Below are 22,652 nucleotides of genomic sequence, written 5' to 3' on the forward strand. Positions count from 1 at the left end.
AAAAAATAAAATGTCAGTTTGAGCAGAAGTTAATATTGATGTTGGAACTTTATTTTGCAGTATTTGCTATCCTGGATTTTTTTTTTTTTTTAATGTTATGACTTAACTGCATATATAGTAACATATACATGGTTTCTAATAGACCTGATTTAACTTTGAGTTGGAACTTTTAATTTATAAGCATAATTCAGAAGGAATTTATGGTATCTGTATCTTGTTGCAATTCATCCTATAGGAAGCGATATGTCTCAAAAAGGTATTATTGAATGTTGCCCAGTAATCATCAGAGTGTATAGCTATACTGAATTGATTTTAAAATTAAGTGATTGTTCCTGTGTTTCCGGTTGAGTTTCATAAATATGAAATGTTTCATGTATGGAATCATTAATAAATATTCTTAAGGTTTAAAAGAAAAAGTTGCAGAAGTGGCTACTAAATTACTAACCTGGTATCATTTTAGAGACTATCTGATAAAATTGCAGCTGATGTAATTTACATCCTTCAGACTAAAATGTACCTTGAATCTGTTGTCTTATAACAGCAGTTAAAGCATTAGGAAATTCTGCCTTGCAGAGAGGTAAGATGCCAACAAGTAGCTGAATGGCTATGCCTTATTGTCCTCATTTCAGCTGGGATAGTTAATTTTTTTCCTAGTAGCTGATACAGTGCTGTGGTTTAGATTTACAGTGAGAATAATGTTGATAATACGCTGTTTTAGTTGTTGCTGAGTAGTCAAGGCCTTTTCAGCTGCTCGTGCTGTGCAAGGTGCGCAAGAAGCTGGGAGGGGCCACAGCCAGGACAGGTGACCCAAACTGACCAAAGGGATATTCCACACCATGTGATGTCATGCTCAGTATATATTTTGGGGGAAGCTGTCTGGGGGAATGCCTGTTCAGGAACTGGCTGAGTATCAGTTGATGGGTGGTGAGCAATTGCATTGTACATCACTTGGTTTATCTATTCTATTACTGTTATTGTTATTTATCATAATCACCATCATCATTTGACTCTCTGTTAGGAAGTCAAACCAGTCTACTGCATGACAGGCAGGGATACTTACCACTATACAAATAAATGATTTATTATCACCTGCAAGAAATACGGGCAGTCCAGCTGGCCATAATGACACAGGCACACTTTGGAAGTGGAGGCGGGCAAGAAGAACTATTGCTGGTTAAGAGTGTAGGAGGTTTTAGGGGTGGAGGTCTTATTTTGAGTAGGTCTGGTTGTGATGCAAGTTGATAAGACAGGCATTTGTGGAGCAGGATGGAAGAACCAATATAGGGAAAGGGACTTCAGACTGCAAAATACTCTTTAATGTTCATTTTAATGAGAAAAAATGCAGCTGTGTCAAAGCAGCCTTTCTTGAGGTCCTAGTGAATGCCTGCAAACTTGAATAAAAGTCAATAGATATTTCACAATTCTATCAGTTTCACAGTTGTGACCATATGTCATGTTGTCTCAGTTACCTTGCTTCCAAGGTATGTTAAATTTGTCACAACTCTGTAGTGATATTTAGGAGCCTGACAACCTTTTATGGACTGTGAGGTTACTAATAAATATTTGACAACATGGAATAAATTCCGAAGCTATGAATCCATTGTCTTCTTTGAGTTCTAGACTGTGGAAGGACAGCATTGGACTTAAACAACAATGTCTGAAAGCACTTGCAGTGCAAGGATCACAAGAGCAATGCTTGTATGTTACTCATTATAAAGTGAAAAACAAAACAAAACAAAAATAACCACAACAAAACAAAACACCCTCCCCACACCTAGCCAACAAAACAAAAACAAACAAAACCCAAACTTAACCAAAACAGCAACCAAAAAGGATGCTTTTTAAATTAAATGTTAAAGAAAGTGGAGTCTATAGGTCATGGAAAGTTAACTAACTAACACCCTTCCATACGCTAAGATCTTCATAGATCTTTTTCCATATTTTTCTTATAATGAGTTTTGTTAATTGACTAAATATTTATGAAATCTCATTCACCATGGTTGGAAAAAGAAAGCTAACCAGTTTTACTTTTGTATGAATCCTTCCTGCATGGCAAGTAACTTTTTAATAGTGTTTTTTGACTTCTAATCTTGTAAATGAGCAAATGTGAGGAGGAGGAGGAATTGTTCTGTTTATTTCTCCTGCAGTTTATGTTTGTGCGTACCATAAAGTTTATGCATACTCTGAAGCTACTGGTACCAGCTCCCTACTGGAGTTTTCTGTAGTCTATGAGCATGGAAACTATGTTTGCTATGTTCTTATGTCCTTTCTTGTCACCTGTTATGCACTGTCAGAGAGAGGATAACTGTACAGGGTGGACCTTTGTTCTGACTCAGTCCAGTTGTTCCTACGTACTTAACATAGATGTGTTTGTGTTCTTAGTATCGTCAGCTGGCAATTTTATCAGTGGTACAGGTGATCAGTCATCCTGGTAAAACAGGGTGAGGACAACTTTGCTAGATGGAAAATTTCCTTGAGAAACAGCTGTCAAGATTTGAGAAGGTGAGATTCTGAAAAAATGATGCAGTAAAGGCACAAATGTTAAAATCTGTTTTATGTACTTGCATTCAGTAAAGCTAACATTAGAAATAACTGGTGACATCTTGTGATAGATCCCAATCTGGTTACAAAATAATTTATTGCACACACAGCCTTATTCAAATATTTTTATTGTGGAGATAGTCAATGATTGTTTGTGGTCACTTCTTAAGTAGACTGTACTTAGTTTTGATATCGTCCTGCACTGTAAAGGCAGTTTAAAGATCATAGCAAATAAGAGAATATTGGCAATTTCAGCAGCACGTGTACCAAATACAGCAGTAACTTCTAATAATGTGTTTATAGAGGCAGACTTGGTCTCAAAAAGGAAATAGCTTATTTCTGTCTAGGAAACATGAAATTTGGAATCTGGAGGAAATGCCAAACATTGTAAGGCTTGACCAGCAGTGAATTAATGGGCAAATGGAAGTTTGAGGGGTAACAGCCACAGACCCTCCGGGCGGACCGGGTGTCTATAGTTTCTTTGTTCACTGGTCTCCCTTACTGAATTTTCTTTTCAACAAATCAGATTCCTTGGGATTTGCGTAGTTTCTGTGATCACCTTACACTCAGTCTCCACTGTCAGCTTGAGAGATTCTTGCTCAGTTAAGTATGGTTATGTGAATAATAGCACCTGTTGAAATTTGTCAGAATATGCAAACTCATCTCAATTTTTCATGTTTCATTATTTTACTTTATTTGTATCTAACAAAAATGTAGAAATCCTTTTGCATGTGCAACATCAGCTTGTTTTGATAAAAATAGCCATCATCTTAAACATCATGAGAGCAGCGTCCTACAGAGAATGATTCTCCTAAAGATTCAGGGTAGTGTGAGAGAAAGTCTTGATATGATGTGAATGAATGTTGTGGAAAGCCTTCATTTGTGAGGGCAAGTGCCCACTTTAAAATGCATGTTGTGGATGTGAATCCATTTCAGAGTGTCCATACTTAATCTCACGTAATGCTTTACATGCAGAGCAAGTACCCACTTCATCCTTACTTAGGAGGTCTGAGGAATTTTTTTTCCAAATGAGGTTGTACTGGGCTTGAACTCCTCTGAGATGCTGAGATGTATGTGTGCTACTTTTTTTTTTTTTTTTTAATTTCGCAGTTCTAACCCAGATCCTTTTTCTTTTTTTTTTTTTTTAAACACATTTTTAAAAATCTTTGTTTTGCTATGAATTTTCATGACATGGAGGTTTTGTCATTGGAGCGGTCTGACACCTGTATTTGTCCCTGGCATCCAATATTTGAAAACACATTGAAACTGTGGTTGTGCAATGCATGGCTTTGATTTTATCTGCTTTCTGTGCTTTGTTTTATGCTAGAAAATCTCCTTAACTCCACTTCTAATGTTTATGAAAAAATAAGGGTGTGGTTGGTAAGGATATGGCTTCATTGTCCCTTTTCAACCTGTGAAACGGTCCAAGAGATAGAGAAATAGACATTTTTTTTTTTTCAAAAGCATTTGAAATGATCATGGAGATTATTTGTTTATCCAGATTTGTCTGAAAATTACTCGTTTGAATACATATAAATGAGGTTAATTTTATTCAGTAAACTTTACATCAGTGTTCTGACTCACGAGACTGGCAAAAATTTTCAGAGTTCTCTACCAATGGATTAACCTTCAGTTTATACAAGGAGGTGAAAGAACACAAAGTGTCTGTGGTTGAAGCATAGCTTCTCACTACGTCTGGCTGGCAGTCTGAAGGATAGCATCTTAAAGCCCTGGTTTCATTTTGCAGCAAAGACAGTGAAGACAGAAGAAGTAAGCAAATGTGCATTGAGTTTTTGTTCAAGGTGGCCTAAGGTCTTGTTCTTTTCAGATTTAGATAGCCACCTGATGGGCTGCTATTCCTGTTCTATATCCAGAGTTTATCAGCATCTCTCACAGGCTAAATAATGATTAAAAAAATAATCTACACCTGAGTGAAATTCAGCATTAGCCATGAAAATCAAACTAAAAATAGTCTATGCATTTTACTGTAATTGGCAACTATGCTTTTAAATAAAATTTCATTTAACATCATCCATAGTTTCTATTAGAAAAGTTAATTGTTATGTAAAGGTAACATTATTCAAGACATATAGAAGTGGTATCTGCTAGGCATACAGAAAGTACCTAGCAATACACCTGTAGTTAATCTTCTGAATGTGTAACATTCAAGGTCATGGTGAAGATAAACTCACCTAAAAAGCACATGCAAAAAGGAAAAGGAACAGCCAAACAAAACAGCTACTCTTATGTATCTGTACAATGTTAATGGTGACCTTTCAACAGCTGTTCAGCATTCTGCAGTTAGTGTAGGTGATTGAAAAATTAAGTACATCTATTCACATTTATTTAATGTGATTGTGCAGAGAGGGTTGGTTTTGTTTTTTTTTGGTTTTGTTTTGTTTTGGGTTTGGTTTTGTGTTTGTTTGTTTGGTTTGGTTTTTTTTGTGGGTTTTTGTTTGTTTGGTTTTGGTTTTTTTGTTTGTTTTTAATAGTGCCTGCTTATGTTTTAAGGAAATTGTGTTTTGTACCACCTATAAAATTTCATTTTTCTGCTTGAAATTTCTTTTTTATTATTTATCAATATGTCAGGGAGGATATCCAATGTGATAATGGCATCTACATAATTCCTGAAGAAACAAAATTGTTTCCTATTTCTGTCCATTCATGCTACTTGAAAACATACAGATGAGATCTTTACTTCTCTCAGCCAGATGTACCGCATTGTTTTCTTTCTGTAGCAAAACTATTTAATAGATTTTTAACTTTAAAGATGAGAAAGTTAACTGTCAGTCTTGCTGATGATATTGTCTAGGAGGAAAAAAAATCACAAAGCCTTGCTGTCTCCAACTTTACTTTTGACAGAAACTTGTGTGTGTTGGCAGCTTGACAATTTAAACTGAGTTACATTTGTATGGTATTTATATAAATACGTTTTATAGTATTTTTTTAACTTTTTTTTTTTTAACTCTGGCTACAGTCTTGTAAGTTTTTTATGTATGTGTGTATAAATATGTTGTGGCTGGAGGGAAGCTAACCAACTAAATGGCTCTATCAGAATGTTTTTCTGTTTTACTTGCTGGTAATCAAGGAAGGATTGCTGCTAGTTTGGATTTTTTTTTCTTTTTTTCTTTTTTTTTTTTTTTTTTAATTTGAAAAAGTGTAAAATCAGAGTTGCAAGATGTAATTTCCAGCTTCATAGTTGTTCAGGATGTATTCTTATGCCCTAAAGTAATCCTGTGATTTCATTAAATATAATTATCTAAAAATGTGACAATACACTGAGTAATAAAACTAGTGTAAAGACTTTTCTATACATGCTGTACATATTTAAATGACCCCGTGAGTCTCCCATAGCAAACTTTTAACATTCCAGATCTTTTACTATGCATCTGCTACTGGCATGTTGCCACCCACCCACACAGATCTAGCTGAAATAAATGAAATTTATTTTATTTCACTTAAGTAGAAATGCTTGTAAAACCTAAAGGTAGGCACCTTGCTGGTAAGGTTGCTTAAACAAAGGGTTTTCTTAAATAGACTTTTGTGGGTTTCTTTCTTCTGCAGGACTGTGCACAGTTTCATACTTTCTTAAATTCATATCTTATGTGTTCCTTTTGTTTTCCTTTGCAGATGGGCTTTATACAGATTAATGAGGACTTCATATTTATTGAGCCACTCAATCGCACTTTGGCTGTGACAGGTCATGCACACAGGGTGTACAGACGAAAAAGGTCCATAGAGGAGAAAATTACTGAAAAGCCAGCTTCCCAGAATCAGTACTGTGGTGTTGTTACAGGTAATATACAAATCTCACTAAAAAGATCTAATGTAGCAGACATATTTTTAAGATATGTAGATAGTAGTTAAAAACAATCCCCAACAAAAGCATATCTGATTATTCTTGTAGCAGTAACTTATGGTGGACTTTGAGGTGGAATGCTGAGGCTGCCATTTTACTTGTCAGAAGAGGGTATTGTCCACTGAGGAACAGACGCTGCTTCTTAATGAGCAATTATATTTCAAAGTAGAAATCTTCATGTCATTTGTTTTACTTCTCTCTTCCTTATTTGCAACCTATTTCTTGTCCATCTCTGTCCTTGTAGTTGCTTAATTCCTTACTACGGGCAGTGCTTGTAGTTAATTTTCTGTCTTAAAACTTTTCATCCCAGTTTTGCCTACTTATAAGTCTTGAACTTCCAAATGGGTCTGATACTGGATTGAAATTATGTTTATAACAGAGTTGTTGTTCTATGATCGACACTTAGAATAACTGTATGAAACAATCCTAATACATCTGCCTTAATGGTGGTAGAAAAGCCGTTGAAGTAGAAGGTTTCAACAAACATTTGGCTTGTAGTGATGACTTAATAGCTTTCAATGGAGAGGGGAGAAATGACTTTTGTGAAAGATAGCATTCTGTTGTTCAGAAATAGCAGAGGTGCGCTGACATGGCTAGGGACCTGGATTAGATGACATTAGGGGTGAGACAGAAGGAACTGCGTTATTTCAAATAGGTAAAGAAAGGTAAAGGAAGATGCAGCTGCAGTCTTCCAGTGCCTAAGGGTTGGCAGAGAGAAGATGAAGCCACACTTTCCTTAGAGGTGTGTTATAACAGTATGAAAGGAAACAGTTGTAACTTGCATTCAAGGAAATTTTGATTGGGCATAAGGAAAATAATCTCAGCAAGAATGCTTAGCACTGAAAAAGGTTGTCCAGAGAGGCTGTGGAGTCCACTTCCTCAGACATTTCCAAAACACAGATGGAAGTTATCTCTATGAGACCTGATCTCACTTTGACGCTTGCCCTGACTTGAGTGGGAGGTTGGCCTTGCTGACCTCTGGACAACCCTTCCAGCCTAAACTTTTCTGTGGCTGTGTAGTTCTTTCTGAACATTTATGCTGCTCTGGCCTTTTATATGGTTATGGAATAGATGTGACCGTTTTTTTTTGACATTTTGGAAGTATTTGTAATTAGGCATCCATCCACAGGTTTAAATCAAAGATGAATTAGCAAGACAAGGCTCTTTTTGTTATTATTAAAAGATGCTAAGTAAATGACATGTAGCTTCCTTTATATTTCTCTTCTAGGCATTGTATTATGTTGCCACTGCTTATCTAGAAGTGAAAATTTCTATGTTAGCAAAAGTTGTTGCCATAAAGGAAAGCTGTTTATTCTCCCTTATTAGTGATAAGTGAGTTAGAGTACATGTGTCTGCATGTGTTTGGGAGACAGAAAAAGAGAGAAAATGATAAGTATGCATGATGTGTGCACTGTGAAAGGGGAAAGGGGCATCTGATAAATAGCAAACCATGATGTATGAAAATGGGTAAACATACAAACTCTTCTGTAAGGACATTTTTTTTCTGTCATGTTCATTACCAGTCATCCTTTTGTTTTGTCTTATGCTCTAAAATGGGAAAATCAGCTTATTCTGTTCTAGTAATCTTATGCCCAAGGCTCTGAATTGGTGCAAATAGTCTGTCAACAGACATTCAAATATTTGCTTGAAATAAGTTTCATTATCTCTGCTTCCAGCCTGAAATTTCAAAATAACTCAAGTTGTGCATAACTGATTAGCATCTGCTGGTGTAACCTTATTGCTAGGGGGGTATAAATATCTGCAGCTTTTAACTGAACCTGTTGTACTGGCAAGACAAGTCCCTCACTCTGCTGTAACAGGTTATTTTACTAAGCAGAGCTGTAGTAAGTGACATATATAACAGCTCTGTCTGCTTAGAGCAATTTGCTGGTGTGACATGCCTTTAACTAATATAACCAAAAACATTCATGGTACAGGCACAGCCTTAAAGGTGGGTTGATACAACAAAGGTAAGCCTTTATAGCAATATTGGAGAATTTTAAGTCAAATCCTTAACTAAGTAGATTAATGAAACCAAGATACAACAGATGAGTATATGGGGCTCTCTGATACTCTCAGGTTATGCACAGCTGCCTTTGGTAGAGTTGTAGCTGTGTCACACAGAGAAACTATTATCTTGGCAACATGGCAATTTCTCAGCAATATGGACCTATCTTACAACAAGATCTCTTGGTTCTACAGTACTCATGTGTCAGAGTAGGTGCTCTGGGACAGACTGCTGGTTTTAAGCCAAACTGATCTCAAAAGACTGGCTAGCTATCAAGCAAATGTGTATTGCCAGTGATGAATTGTAATTATTAGAAAGAATGAATGTCTGTGCTGGAGGTGTTGAAGGATCACTATTGGAAATAATAGCTTTTCATGCAGAACTAGAAGAGGCAATCAAAGAAGGTATTGTTTGTTGTCTGTTACTGTTGTGGGCTGAACTGAAAGAAGCTACACAGCCAAACTTGTTTGGAGAGAACAAAGAACTTGTTTTTCTGAATGGGGTGAATTTTTCTTATTAATTAGGGAAGGGAGAGAATCTTACCAACTGAAGCAGATGCTTTCTGGATTTGTGAAAGTGTGCATGTATATCCTTTTGTTGACTGCGTGTGTGTTTTATTGACATATGTGAACCAGTTGTGCATACACAGACCTCACTCTCCACACTTTTCTTTAGCGCATGGTCCATGAAACCTTTCAGAGCAACCAGTTCACAAGTGTGTTACAGAGAAAATGTGAGAGAAGCAGTTGCTATTAAAACAAAGTGCCACATCAGAAAGTGTCCTGGTTTCATCTAGGACAGGACCAATCCACCTTTCAGTAATATTTCCTTTCAGTTAAGTTTATTATAAGTAACTGCACTTTCTAAATCTAACTACAATTTTTAGTAAATATCTGCTCCTAGAATTGATAATGCTTGATGTTTACAGTTATTCTAAGGTAATGGTAGGAATTTTATGGAGAAAGGCCCATGCTTATATTTATTCCTATAGAGGTCACTGTTAAATCTCTTATGTTCTGTAAGTAAAAGGGCATAAAAGAGTCACACCTGAGGAGAGGACGGGATAGAACAGGTGATGAAAAATTGACCAACAAAGTATTCCATCCCATACATGTCACACTCAGTTTAAAGCTGAGGAATTATGGGATTGCACTTTCTTCTTTCATGGCCAGCATCCTCAAAGGACGCTGTTCAGCTGCTGCTGATTCCAGTCCATGCATTCCTGGATCTGGTTCCACCTGCTGTTGACTCCCTGTCCGAGATTTCCCAGCACCATCAGCGGTGCTCACCACCATGGAGCACAATTCCGTGATCATCATTGGGGAAGTTAATATTTGGTTTGTATATTTTTCATTAATATTAATATTGATATTAATATTCTCTTTGTCATGGAGGCATCCCAGAAATCAATTTACACAGATGATAAGCTCCAAACAGACTTTATTCTAACCAGAACTATTTAGCAGAAAACCAACTAAAAACAAAAATTATCAAAAATTATCCAGCACTCTGACAACACTATAAAATAGATTTGGATACTGGTTAGGAGTTAAATTACTGCACAAGCTGATTCAAACTCAAGGAATCCCAGAACTCTAGAGTGATGATTCAAAATGCACATCTTCCCACCTAAACAAAGTGGGAATTCTGAAGGGTACACAGAAGATCACTTGCCAATGAGGCGAAGCGTTTCAGTCCTTGAGGAAATTTCCTTAGATGGCCAGTCTCAGGAGGAGAGTCTTCCACTACAGACTCACTGTTCCAAGGAAAACCACCTCAACGTGGGTCTTCACCAGGCTCCATTTTTACCCTAGCTGACTCTGAGCTGTGGTCATTTATAATAGAGGTGTAGAAACTTCTCTCAACCAAGGTGTCTCATTCTTCAAGGTTTCTTTCTGCTGACCAAGGGGTGTGTGCATGACCATAATGGTGAATTGGTCCAGCAGTTTCTGGTGCTTTTGGGAATAGTGGGTCAAGTGAGTGCATCTGCCACACCCTTTTTCTTTATTGTTGTTTTATTAAAGCTGTTTTAATTTTCTAACCTGTAAGTCTATCTCCCTTTTCTCCATTCTGTTTCCCTTCTGGGGAGGGAAAGGGTTGATAGAGATCATCTGTCATCCATTTGATTGCCAGCTGAGCTTCAAACAGTGACAGAAAACTAAGTTCTTCTCCTTTTAGACAATCTGAAGCACTTATTCCGGGCTGAAGTCATTTGTACAGTGAACCTAACTCATGGGACACTTTGGGGGAAATTAAAAAAAAAAAAACAAACCAACAAAAAAGTCTTCTCAAGTGGTCATTCCTTTTCACACAAACTAGTGAGTGGGAGCACTTACATAGGCAGGGTACTATAGATCTGAATTTTGGATCCCGTCTGTATTTGGGAGACTGGAAACTTCGTCTTTTACTTCTCAGTTCTGTTGATAAACAAACACTGTTCTGAGTTATGAGCAGGCTGTTCTTCTCTTCCTAGAGTGATACCAGTTTTTAGGGAAAAGCCTGCTAGTTTCACTGAATCAAAAGCAGAAGTTTGACTATGGGCACCCAGCTGGGAGAGCTGTCTTGGTTTTTACTCTGCAGCCTGTTTCCATGGGATAATCATGAAATGAAATACATAAGCTATCTTGGTCTAGATCTATGAGATTCCATGAGATGGTGACTGGTGCTACTTGTCATTCTGCATTAAGACGTTTAAATCCCCATCCCAACTATATTGGAGCTCTAGCTCGTGACTTCCTAAATTCCTGAATATGCCATGTCTAGCCAGAATACTGCAATTTCCATATGGCTGGGGTATCCGTTTTCTTTAGCTTGAGAAAAGAAAGCACAGGGAGTGATGGTGATTGCTCTGTAATCTAAGCCTTATGGATCTACTCAGGGAATGTTCTTGTGCCTGAGGACTTGTAAGTGTACAGGAGTCCTGTAGTCATAGCATACTCTTAAAGTTGTCTCAGATGCTTTATGCAAACTGTGGTTATAGTAGCTGGATTTTCAGCTCTTTAAGGTTTTTGTTGTTGTTGTTGTTTGTGGTTTTGTTTGTTTGTTTTGGGGGGGGTGTTATTGTTTTGTTAACACTTCTTGTTATTTTCTCTTAATTGCCTACTGAATGTCAAATGTACTTGCTGAAGTATTTCTAGCTCCCTTGCTAGACTACCGGAGTACTTCTAGTTTTCCTTTCAGTCAAGGTGTGTTTAAGTAACAAACTGATAGTGCATGTTCATATCTTCTGTTGTTGCACAAAAATAGAAGTCTTACTGCACAAAGCCCTTCTGCAGCGTTTATTATTTATTTTGCCAAAGTAATTACATTTCTAAGATTAATCTATGCATCTTCAATTCCAAGAAGCAGTTTCTTCAGTTAATCTGACTTTTATCTTGTTAGCAGATGCATTATTGACGTGGGTATGGGTTTTTTCAGGAGTTATTATCTCTTACATACTGTGCCTTCAATAATGAGCAATTTTGCAATTTTTACTTATTTATGAGTATGTAAAGAAATACATGTTTTTGCCTAGAGCCTGTCTCGACAATAAACATGTCAGTTGTTTGAATACCACTGGTACCAAAATTACTAATTATGTTTATGTAAAAGTCTTATGGAACAGCTAAAATTTTCGGATAAATGACATCTCATATGATGATAAATTCTGCCAGCAATTTGGAAAAGGTTGGCTGACCAAAACCAGACTGTTCCTTGATTTGCTAACATGGCAGATATCTGAGGCAAATGGCAGGCACCCCCGCTTCCAGCCAGCTTGTCTATGGAGCTATGCAATTTTCCCAGTCACTACAATCCTGAAAGACAAGAGGTTTCAACAGTTCGTGGAACTGAGGTGACCTCTGTATTAAGGACAATGCTGTATTTTATTGTGGGCTTTTTACTTTCAATTCTGGATAAAAATGCACCACTAGCTAAAACTTTAAGAGAGGTGTGTTAGCAGACTTCTCTGAACAGCCATATTAAATACTAGATTTAAAGTTTTCAACCACTAGCTTCTGTTTTTCACAAAGAAGCGAACAATGAATAAACTGTGTTGTTGGAAACTGCACAGGAAACAATCACTGCTCCTAGGAGGAAGGCAAATTGACCAAATGGCTCATGAGAGATCTTTGTTAACCCAAATGAGTTTACTATGTAAACTTCGATCTACAGCCTACTCTTGCAGCGTTAGATGGTTGTATGGTAGGTCATAGTTGTATAGCTTATAGGGTGTGTTTTTATTGTCACAAATCCTGATACTGAAGTTTCATTAAAAAATATTCTCAGAAGAGTGATGGAAACACATATAATGTTTTATAAACTAGGCTGTAGATCCACAGTTAGCAAACACAAATAAAGCTGGAGACTAGCTGTATATCTAAGGCTAAGTGTCTGAAGTATCAAAATGAGAGAGGTTAAAATTAATTTTAGATAGCTTATGCATTTATAAGTTGTTTCTACTTCTAGGAAATCAAAGACCAAATATTTATTTCTGGAGAATACATACTTTTTTTCTTGTGGTAAATTTGTATGTTTATCAGTGGTAGTAAGTCTTACATTGTCATCAATTTTACAGGAGTCAGTAAGCTCTTCTAAAATACAGTGGGATGGACTAAAGCACTCTCATATATAATCTTTAAAAAATGACTACAGAAGAAGATAGACAACCTTTTTTAAGAATGGATACTTTATACTTTTGACATTGAGAAGTATCAACACTATGTTTACATTAAATCTACATTACAAATACATGTATTAAATCACGTTTTTTTTCCACTAGTATCTTATATTTTAAAGTTAATTTGTGAGTTCAGTGTCTTGTAAGGCATATTTTTAGCACTTTCCTGAAGAGTGACTTCTTTTTGGAGAGTAGTTGTGTGTTATAAAATGAACTGCAGGAACTTTCCTATTAGAGATGAGACTGATTAACTGCAAAACATTTCCTCAAAATTTCTAAATATTTGTTTTTTTCAAGAACATGTGTTTATAATTGTAATCTCGAACATCACTTTTATTGTAAACGGAGAGCCCAATATTCCATTGTGGAAGCTGGAAAATATTTCACTATATTTCAGTGACTTCAGTGAGATCAGTACCAGAAGTTTTAAGTCTTTGTGGGGCTCTAACAGAATTTGACTATTACAACAGGGAGTTGCATTTAATATTTTGTTTTAAATTACATTATTTTAAATATAACTGCTAACTACTGTATGCATATCTGGCCACCTTCTGGTTTGTTTGTGTGTATTTAGTTTTTCTTTTTCCATATGTACTTTAGTAGTAATGAAGATTTTATCATGGTTTTGGATGGGAAACTTAAAATTAACAAGAACAGTAACATCTAGCTTGCCACAAAAGTAACATTTTTTTTGATTTGGAGCTTTCTGTGGGTTTGGAAGCCTGTTTCCAGGCTTTGGTTTTGTTGTTTTACATTAGCTGCTTATGATGATAGCAAAACTGACTTTCAAGTCACGTTAGTAAAACTTCACTTTTTTGTTTCCAACAAACCTATATTTTACATATCATTCTCTGTCATTCATCTGAAATATTTTTTCATCTTTGCAAGTCACTGAAATGTTCCATGTCTTGTCTTAATATTGAATATGTGACAAATCTGTATTTGTCGTCTTTTATGCTAAGATACAATTACATCAAGATGTTTTCTTTGTGATTTGTGAAGATGGTAAGATAGGAATTCCGCAATCTCAGTGAGATTATTTTTCTGTCAAACTTAACATGAATTTAGTTTTCTCCCACCAACTGAACTAGGAGGTACATACTCTCATGTAAATATGTTAGGAGAAAGGATGAAAAGAATTTGAGGGACGTTATTTAAGCAGCTGGATAAGATTCCTCTTTTCTTGGTGTGAACTAACACTTACGTGTAGTACAGGCCTTCAGTCTGCGCCTTAGCATTGTCGGTGCCACATAAGCATGTATTAATGTTAGAGTTCACAGCTAATACATTCCACATAATCAAAATTATACCATAATGACAGGTAGGAAATCCTGAAAGTACTGTAGGAGTAGTTTGAAGGATGAGTTTGTCAAATAATGCTTTATGTTACAGATAAAAGAAAATCCAAGAATCGGAAAGTATCAGAGAGTGGAAGAGGAAAACGATACTCTTACAAGTTACCTCAGGAATACAATATAGAAACTGTTGTGGTGGCAGATCCAGCTATGGTTTCATATCATGGAACAGATGCTGCCAGAAGATTTATTCTAACCATCCTAAACATGGTAGGAAATTTAAAATTAATTTTGGCATTTTGCCAACAATGCATGCACACCGGGATGATCATTGCTGCTTTTAATTATTCTGATGGAGCACCTGTGAGGGACAGTACATAACTATCAGCAGGCTGTCAAGATTTAACTCCATATGCTCTGCAGCATAAATCCATGATGTTACAGACTTGTCTGTACTGTCTTACATCTTCATGGAAGCCAGTAAGAAAGAGATGAACAAGATGATTTTTTGGTTAGAAGCCCCTGGTGTTGTTGAGAAGGCTGGAGTATTGGATGATTTCTCATGATCTGTGCTTCTTATGAAGAGGCTACGTTGTTAAGAAGGATTGTGTGATCATTAGTGGCTGAAAAAAGAAAAGATAGTGCACTCAGAAAATTACATCCCTCTCCAGCTCTATCTGGAGCTGCAGCGTGCTCATTTGGTGTATAATGCAGTGAAAACTAGCATCTGTAATGTGCAAAGAAAGTCTATGCTGAAGAAGGAGCACAAACTGAAGAGCAAATAAAAACTTCAACTGTTTTGAATGACTGTAAGACTTATGACCATGTTATCGCTCAGGCCACTTGGGCCGTGATCCTGGGTTTAACTTAATAGAAATTTTCATATGAATAGTATTAAATTAATGTGTAAGTATTTGGAGAAACAGCCTTTAGTTTATAAAGTGGTCATGGCCATAGAGGGGAAAAGGTGTTTTTGTGCTCCCAGAATGAATATTGCCTAAGCTCTGTTTTCCCTTCAGAAGACCAACACAATACTTTAGTTTAATATTCTGTTCAAAATATGGCAAAATAAAGCAGTCACAGTAGAATATGAGAAATTTTTTAAGTTCTTTGAGGTTATGATATTTTTAGTCTACAGTGTGTTGTGTGCAATACAAGCAGATATTTTTATTTACTGTTTTTTATCTTAGGTTTTTAACCTTTTCCAGCACAAGAGCCTTGGACTACAAGTAAATCTTCGGGTGACTAAGCTTGTCCTCCTTCATGAGACTCCAGTAAGTATATATTATCTTTGTTTTAGCCTATAGAGGATAATGCTACTTAGCTTCTTGCTCTACAAAGGCTTGCAATATTCACTAACTTTAATGGCTGACAAATTTTCTCATTTAGCTTTTGTGCATTATTTAGTTATTTACACTACTGTGCTTCTCCTACTTCATGTGCTGCACATATTGAGATTTTTCTGTGCTTGCAGTTGGAAGTCAATCAAAGTTGCTGCGTGGAAATCAGTTAGTTCTTAAGAAAATCTGCTTGTGCTCTGCTTTTTGTGCGTTTGTATAGCTCAATACAAAAATCACCTCCTTTAAACTCGTTGGAAAGTAGAAGGAGAATGGATGTTTTTCATCAATTAATTTCTGGATGAACAAAAAGTGCCATGATATAGCACTATTCTTTTATTGCACTTTTCAAGCATTATCTCAAATCCTTTTCTTCTTTCTTTCTGAAGAAAGGCAGTCAGCTGATATCTTGATTGATACTTCCTATTAACCTATGGTTAGTATATCGTATTTCAGGATAATGTCAACTTTGATTTCTTGTTGTTTCTACTAAATATTATGGAAAACCTTTCATATTTTAGTCAGTTCCTAAGAAAATGGGATTCCCTTATCCTCATTTCTAATTTTAAAATATTGTATTTTTCCAGTGAATAAGAAAGTATTTCTTTCTTCAGTGTCCTCTCAGCAGGTGGAGATGTCTCATTTCATGTTCAAATTCTGCATCTTCGCATCATTAATCTTTTCTTCCCTGTGGATAGTGAAAAATCAGTAAATGAATGAGAGAAGCATTCAGGTGAACAGATCCACTGAACACCTCTCAGTACACTGTCTCCACCTGTGTTCTTAACATGGGAAAAAGACGGTCTCCATTCCTGAAGTTCAAGTCATTCTGCCATGAATATAGTATGCCATAAAAAGGAGAATATTTTTCCTGACTCAGTCAAAATGTTCTTAATTCTATTTAGAGAATCATAATTTTAATATTTTTTCTTTTATTTCCAGGCAGATATGTATATTGGACATCATGGGGAAAAAATGCTGGAAAGCTTTTGTAAATGGCAACATGAGGAATTTGGCAAGAAGAATGATATACACTTGGAAATGTCAACAAGCTGGGGAGAAGACATGTCTTCAGTTGATGCAGCCATACTGATCACAAGGTGAAGTACTGAAAGATGAACATTAAAAAATAGGCAGTGGTCTAATATGAACATAGATCAAAGGAACTGACAGATGAACCAACACAGTTAGAATTCAGTTCTGCAATGAGGAACAGTGCAACTTGAGGCTTCTTACCAGAACTCAAAGGTCTTGGTAAGGATGGTTCAGAAAGCAATAGCTCCCAGGTGGTAAACATGTGAAATGACAGATGAGTCACTCATGTTTCTTCCTTGGCTATATAGCTAAGGCCGTGGGTGCCTTCATTTAAAAGAGGCAGCACACACAGACCTGTAGACGCTTTCATTCAAAACACCAAAGCGTTTTTAGACCATTCAGATCTGAATCAGCATGGCACAAGGCACACTACTGAGTGATGCTTACCTCTAATGGACCCAGAACTTGTATGTTTGATTGTGTGCTGAAGGTACATCGTGTGCATGGTATGTGCTCTGCAGCCACAGGGGTGTCACCACAGATCTGCAGTTCCTTTTAACTCTTTAAGGTCAAGCCTTTCACACATTCAGGAGGAAATATGCCTCCAAATCACCTCTTTTCTGCCCAGTAGGTGCTGTCATGGTTTAGTCTGTAAGTCGTGCACAGAGGGATGTGTCTTGATGTTCAAACAACACATAGCCATTATCAAAAGAAAAGGCCAGAATGATAGTCCAACTGGTCTAGAGTTGGCCTTAGTCCCATTTTTGAGGTGGACCTTGTACTTGATGACCTTCAAAGTTCCCGTCCAAAGAAAATTCCTGTGATTTGCTATATTAGAATACTATGGTGCTGTCCCATGCTAGTTGGTGACATGGTAACCTAAAACCATGTGTAATCTTTAAACTAGGGCTGCATTCTTCAGCTTGTGAGATGTATCCCATGAGTAGTAAGATACCATGAAATAAAGCATTTAAAACCTCTTTCCACTCATGTCAAGGTTTAAGGCAAGGCGGCAATAAACCATGGCCGATGCTCCCTGTTATCCCCTCATTTCCCACCATCGCTTTCCTTTGGATTGGAAAGATGATAGGAAAGATAAGAGGAAAGAAAGAGAGACTTAGGCTTCAATTTGAGGAACTTTAAAGGGTTTTACTAATGCTACTAATAAATAGATAATATATATACAAAATATACAAAACCAATCTTGAATGCTCGATGTGGAGCTGGCGTCACTCTAGCAGCAGGAGCTGGGCGTGCGGAGCTGGCGGCTCCGGCAGCTGCAGCTCAGGGTCCTGGAAATCATGGGCAGGACTGCACAGCAAACCAGAAACTGGTTGCAGGGATGCAGGGCCTGAGGCCTGTAGATCACAGGCAGACAGACAAGGTCCTCTCTAGATGCCGGCCATGGTCAAAGAGAGTGTGACCCTCATGATCACCCTCTTATATAGGGGGTATGACGGTTATGGGTTGGAATACCAAATTGACCCTCAGTTGGTCAGTTCTAGGCACGTGTTCCATCCACCCCTCCTCAAACACGCCCCTCTCACAACAGAAAGTGGGAAAACTTATCAGTCTTTCTTGGCTACAATAGTAATAAATCTAAACATGAGCTTCTTCAGCATTCCGTTGTTCTTCTTAGCAACACCGAGTACAGCATCCTACGAAAAAAAATATGCAGGCTAAAACTCAGAAAAGTACAGCCACCTAGAAGAACTTAGCTAAACAAAAATCACTAAAAGAGAACTGGTCTTTTTTTTAACAAAACCAGGACAAATCAGTTTTCCATCTTCACCTTAACCAGCTTTTATGGGAAGAGGCAGAAGAGTTCTGAGTGATGCGTTAGTTAAGCAGTTGAGAGGTAGTGGTCTGGAGATGTCTTTAGCAGTCAGTGTGTTTAACCAGAGAGCTTTTTGAATTTCATGCAGCATTTCTAAATGGTAAAAAAACTTTTGAAAAGCCTAATCATGTGCTATTCTGATATGCAGTGTAATAATGATATTCTGATCTGTGCTGCCTACAATTTTTTACCTGTCAGTTTTAATATGTTTTTTTGGAGTAAATCCCTGATCAGTGTTAAGGAAATTGAAGAGAGCAGGGAAATTAGTGCTTGGATACTAGATAGAAAGTCAGTGCTGGAGCCAGAAATTAAAGACCTGTTCTGACATTTTTAGTTTTTCAGTGGTATTCTCTAGACTATACTGCCTCCCATCTCAGGGCTGCTTTAACTGCTAATAAATCATACCAGTGCAGTTTGCTGACTGTGGGAATGTTTTGCTAATTCAGACTCCCTCTGCACACCATCAGGTTTATGGTATAGCTAACCGCATGTGTGGCTTCACTTGTCTATTTTGTTAATTCAGTCTAATTCTGTTTTGGAAACACAGAAAAAGCTCCTTTGTCACAACTTCCAAAGAGGCTTGGACCAGCAGACCTGCTTTATTGAGAGAAATAATGAGCACCAACTGTTTGGTGTTTTTCAAGTAAAAATGTAGTTTTGGTTATCTAACACATTCTTTGACAGACCTCCTAGAACACCTCCTTTTTTGTCTTGTGTGATAATAGAACAGTAAGAGTGCTTTGAAAAAGCTTTCCTGTGCTTTCATATGCCAGTTGTGTCTAGTAACTAACATAGTTAGAAATGAAGTAGTGAGCATTCTGCAGAGTTAATTTTATTGCTTAGCTACAAAGAACATAATGTGTGTGTGTGTGATAGAAGACTTATTCAATAGTCAAAGAGCCATCATAGCCTTTTCCTGAAAAAGGTACTTTTTAAAACTTATTTTTGCATTTGTTACATAAAGCAGAAAGCAAAACAGGCTTCTCCTCACAACTTTCTCTGCTGTCCAAACAGGCTGCAATGATGCATATGAATCTGCTATTGATTTGTTTAGTTCACTTTACTATAGTCCTATTTCAGCCTGTGACTTTTTGTTAAGTTTCCCTCAAAATTGACTTATCCAGATGAAGTAATATCATGTTCAAAATATGGTGCCATAAAGTAAAAAGAAGACAGAAAGAAAAAGTTTAAGTAGTCTATTTAGAAATGATCTCCAGGGAGGTTAGGTATAAGAGTTAAGACAGAAATTGTTTTGATTCTCTTGATAAAACTACTTGATTTACAGTTATAAATTAGCCCTATTACTTTAGAGATACACATATCAAGAAGTACTTAGAAGAAAAAATATACCATAGCACATCAGCATCCATGTCGTTTAAGTTACAGCGTGTGAGTGCACAGAGATAAGCCCCAATGCCAGTGGCCACTGAGATTATATTACCAGTTGTTATCTGCATAGGTTGTCTTACCTGAATTAGGTAACTGAAAATATGGCAGGAAGAGGTCCATGGTGTCCACAGTTGTTCTATGATGACACTTAAGTTCTTATGTTGCCCCTATTGCAAACAAGGTAATGAAAGCTGCAGAGTGTATCTACAAAAAAAAAAAAAAAAATAGTGTAGAAGAATGAGGCAGAATCTGCCTTCACTTAAAAATTATGCATCATGCTGCTTTTCCAGTGCATAGATAATCTCTGTCACCGTGTTTTTTAGAAAAAAATATGTAAATACGAAAGTCATAATAATAATTTTAAAAAATCAAGTTCTGTATTCTCCTTCTCAGAATTATCATTTTCACATGTGCTTCTCATAGAAAGTAGATTTCTGATTCTCCTAATATTCATCACATAGACAGTGATATTCCATGTTCACAGTTTATATCAGCTATTTATACATGCTGATATGCAGTATCTGAAATCTCTTTCCTCTAGGTCATACATAATTGAAGCAGTACTGCAAGTCATCCTCACTGTAAGGAAGTTCCTCATTCTGTAAAAGTAGACAGTGGCATAGAAAGCACTTAGACTTCGTAAATATTGTTTCATTTCCAATCATGCCAACCTTACAGAACTCTCCCCAAAGCTTGGACAAGAATTTATTAAGCATTGCTATTACCATCCAATTCATACATTAAGTACAATTATTTTCCTGACTTTTTTCTTTACCGCTTTTCTGATGAAAATGGTTTGTACCAAAAATGACACCACAAGGAAGCCACAGGTGGGACACTGTGCACTTGCATGGAAACTAAAATTACCCAAAAAGATTGCGGTGTTTGAGAGTATGAAACTATTGAAATGTAGAGCAATAGAGATTGAGTTATTAAGCTGCTACTGGTGTCCTTAAACTTCTAGTGAAACTCAGATCTGGAAAAATGATTTCTTGCAAGTGCATGGTGAGAGATGAAATTATTCTTATTTTTGTCTTCATAATGATATTTTTTCATCACTATAATTTCAATACTGCCAGCTGTTGTTATTTTTTCAAAGTTTTGCTGTGTTTACTGTTTTTCTTTTGACATCAACAGCAGACATCAAGGAAGTTCATGAGAATCTCAGATGTCATTACCATTAATTATTTACTAATAGGATTGTAGATGCAGAAGGAAACACAGAAATGTGAAAAGAGCACACTTTACAATCAAAGGTGTCTTTTTTTAAAAAAGCACAATCTTCTGTATTTGGCACATTAATTTTAAGACACGTATTTTTATCTTGTGTATTTTAAAAATCCCTCTAATTTTAAGTCATCCCAATCTGTTTGTTTTGATAGTGGTTTTTTTCTTCCCTAAATTCAAGGTGTTTGAGTCTGTGACATGGTAATGCTTTTGATAATACATGTGAGAAAAATCTACATGATTTTGCCTGTTTATGTCAGCTTATTTCTTAGAATTTTAGTACTCGGGCTACATATGTTCTGTTCACTCCTGCAAATCTATTGCATAGCATTATATGAGCCTAAACTTCATTTTAAAACTCTGATTATTTAGTGCAAGGCCCTAATATTAAATTGGGTCAGTTATTTTAACATTTGTTTTCTTGGTGAAAAAGAAAGCTAGATAGTCTTGAGACAAAGATTTAAAATAAAGGAAGATTAACTGTTTTCTAAAGTAGAACATTGCCACAGTTGTTTACTTTCAGAATGTGTCTTATTTCTAATTTTGTTACTTCAGTTTTCAGCTGTAGATCTCTTTGTACCATTTGCTGCTGAAGAGCTGTTATAAAGTTCCTCCCTATATAAATACTTGTAGGCTGTTCTCAAGTCACAACTTATCTTTCTCTTAGATTAATTTAGAGAGGTTTTAAGTCTGTTTCCCAGACATTTAATCATTCTCTCGGCTCTTTCCAGATCTTTTCCTATTTTTCAAATTGTTCTTGAAGCATAAATGCCAAAATTGGACACAGTTGTATGTAAATGGTTGTAGAGGTGCCACGTCTGATATTTTACTGCATCTTTATACAAGGATGCTGTTCAGTCCTACGGTCTGTTTTCAAATGCTGATTTTCTTGTTGTTGTCGTCATGCTGTTGCCGTATCATATCAAGTTTGGGGGTCCATTAAAACAGAAGTTACCCAAATGAGCCATCTTTAAAGATTGATTTGTGTTCATTCCTATTTTTATTTCACCAGAACTCATTTAATTTTCAAACTTTACCAGCAGTGCTCTCTGGGCCACCCTTGTCCTGGGGTGCATCCAGCACAGCATTGCCAGCTGGGCAAGGGAGGTGATTGTCCCGCTCTGCTCAGCACTGGTGCGGCCTCACCTGGAGCACTGTGTGCAGTTCTGAGTGCCACAGGATACTGGGTGCTACTGAAGAGTGTCCAGAAGAGGGCTACAAAGTTGGTGAAGGGTTTGGAGGGAAAGCCATAGGAGGAGCAGCCTGGAGGAGACTGAGGGGAGACCTCATGACGGCTACAGCTTCCTCACAAAGGGAGGAGGAGGGGCAGGTGCCAAACTCTTCTCTGTAGTGAGCAATGATAGAACTCAAGGGAATGTCAGGAAGGTGTGCCAGGGGAGGTTTAAGTTGAATATTAGGAAAACCTTCTTCATGCAGAGGGTGGTGGAGCACTGGAACAGGCTCCCC

The 22,652-nt window shown here is 36.9% G+C and overlaps 1 protein-coding gene across 5 annotated transcripts in view; it reads left to right on the forward strand.

Moving 5' to 3' along the window:
- Positions 1-22,652, forward strand: part of ADAMTS19 (ADAM metallopeptidase with thrombospondin type 1 motif 19) — a 147,800-nt gene that overhangs the window by 25,468 nt on the left and 99,680 nt on the right. For all 5 annotated transcript variants that reach the window (XM_065045717.1, XM_065045714.1, XM_065045715.1 and 2 more), the window contains 4 exons: positions 6,172-6,337; positions 14,458-14,630; positions 15,551-15,634; positions 16,640-16,797. In XM_065045717.1, the coding sequence (XP_064901789.1) occupies positions 6,172-6,337; positions 14,458-14,630; positions 15,551-15,634; positions 16,640-16,797 (581 nt within the window). The remainder of the gene's footprint in view (positions 1-6,171; positions 6,338-14,457; positions 14,631-15,550; positions 15,635-16,639; positions 16,798-22,652) is intronic.

This window comes from Columba livia, chromosome Z (genome assembly GCF_036013475.1).
Source record: "Columba livia isolate bColLiv1 breed racing homer chromosome Z, bColLiv1.pat.W.v2, whole genome shotgun sequence".
Taxonomy (NCBI): Eukaryota; Metazoa; Chordata; class Aves; order Columbiformes; family Columbidae; genus Columba; species Columba livia.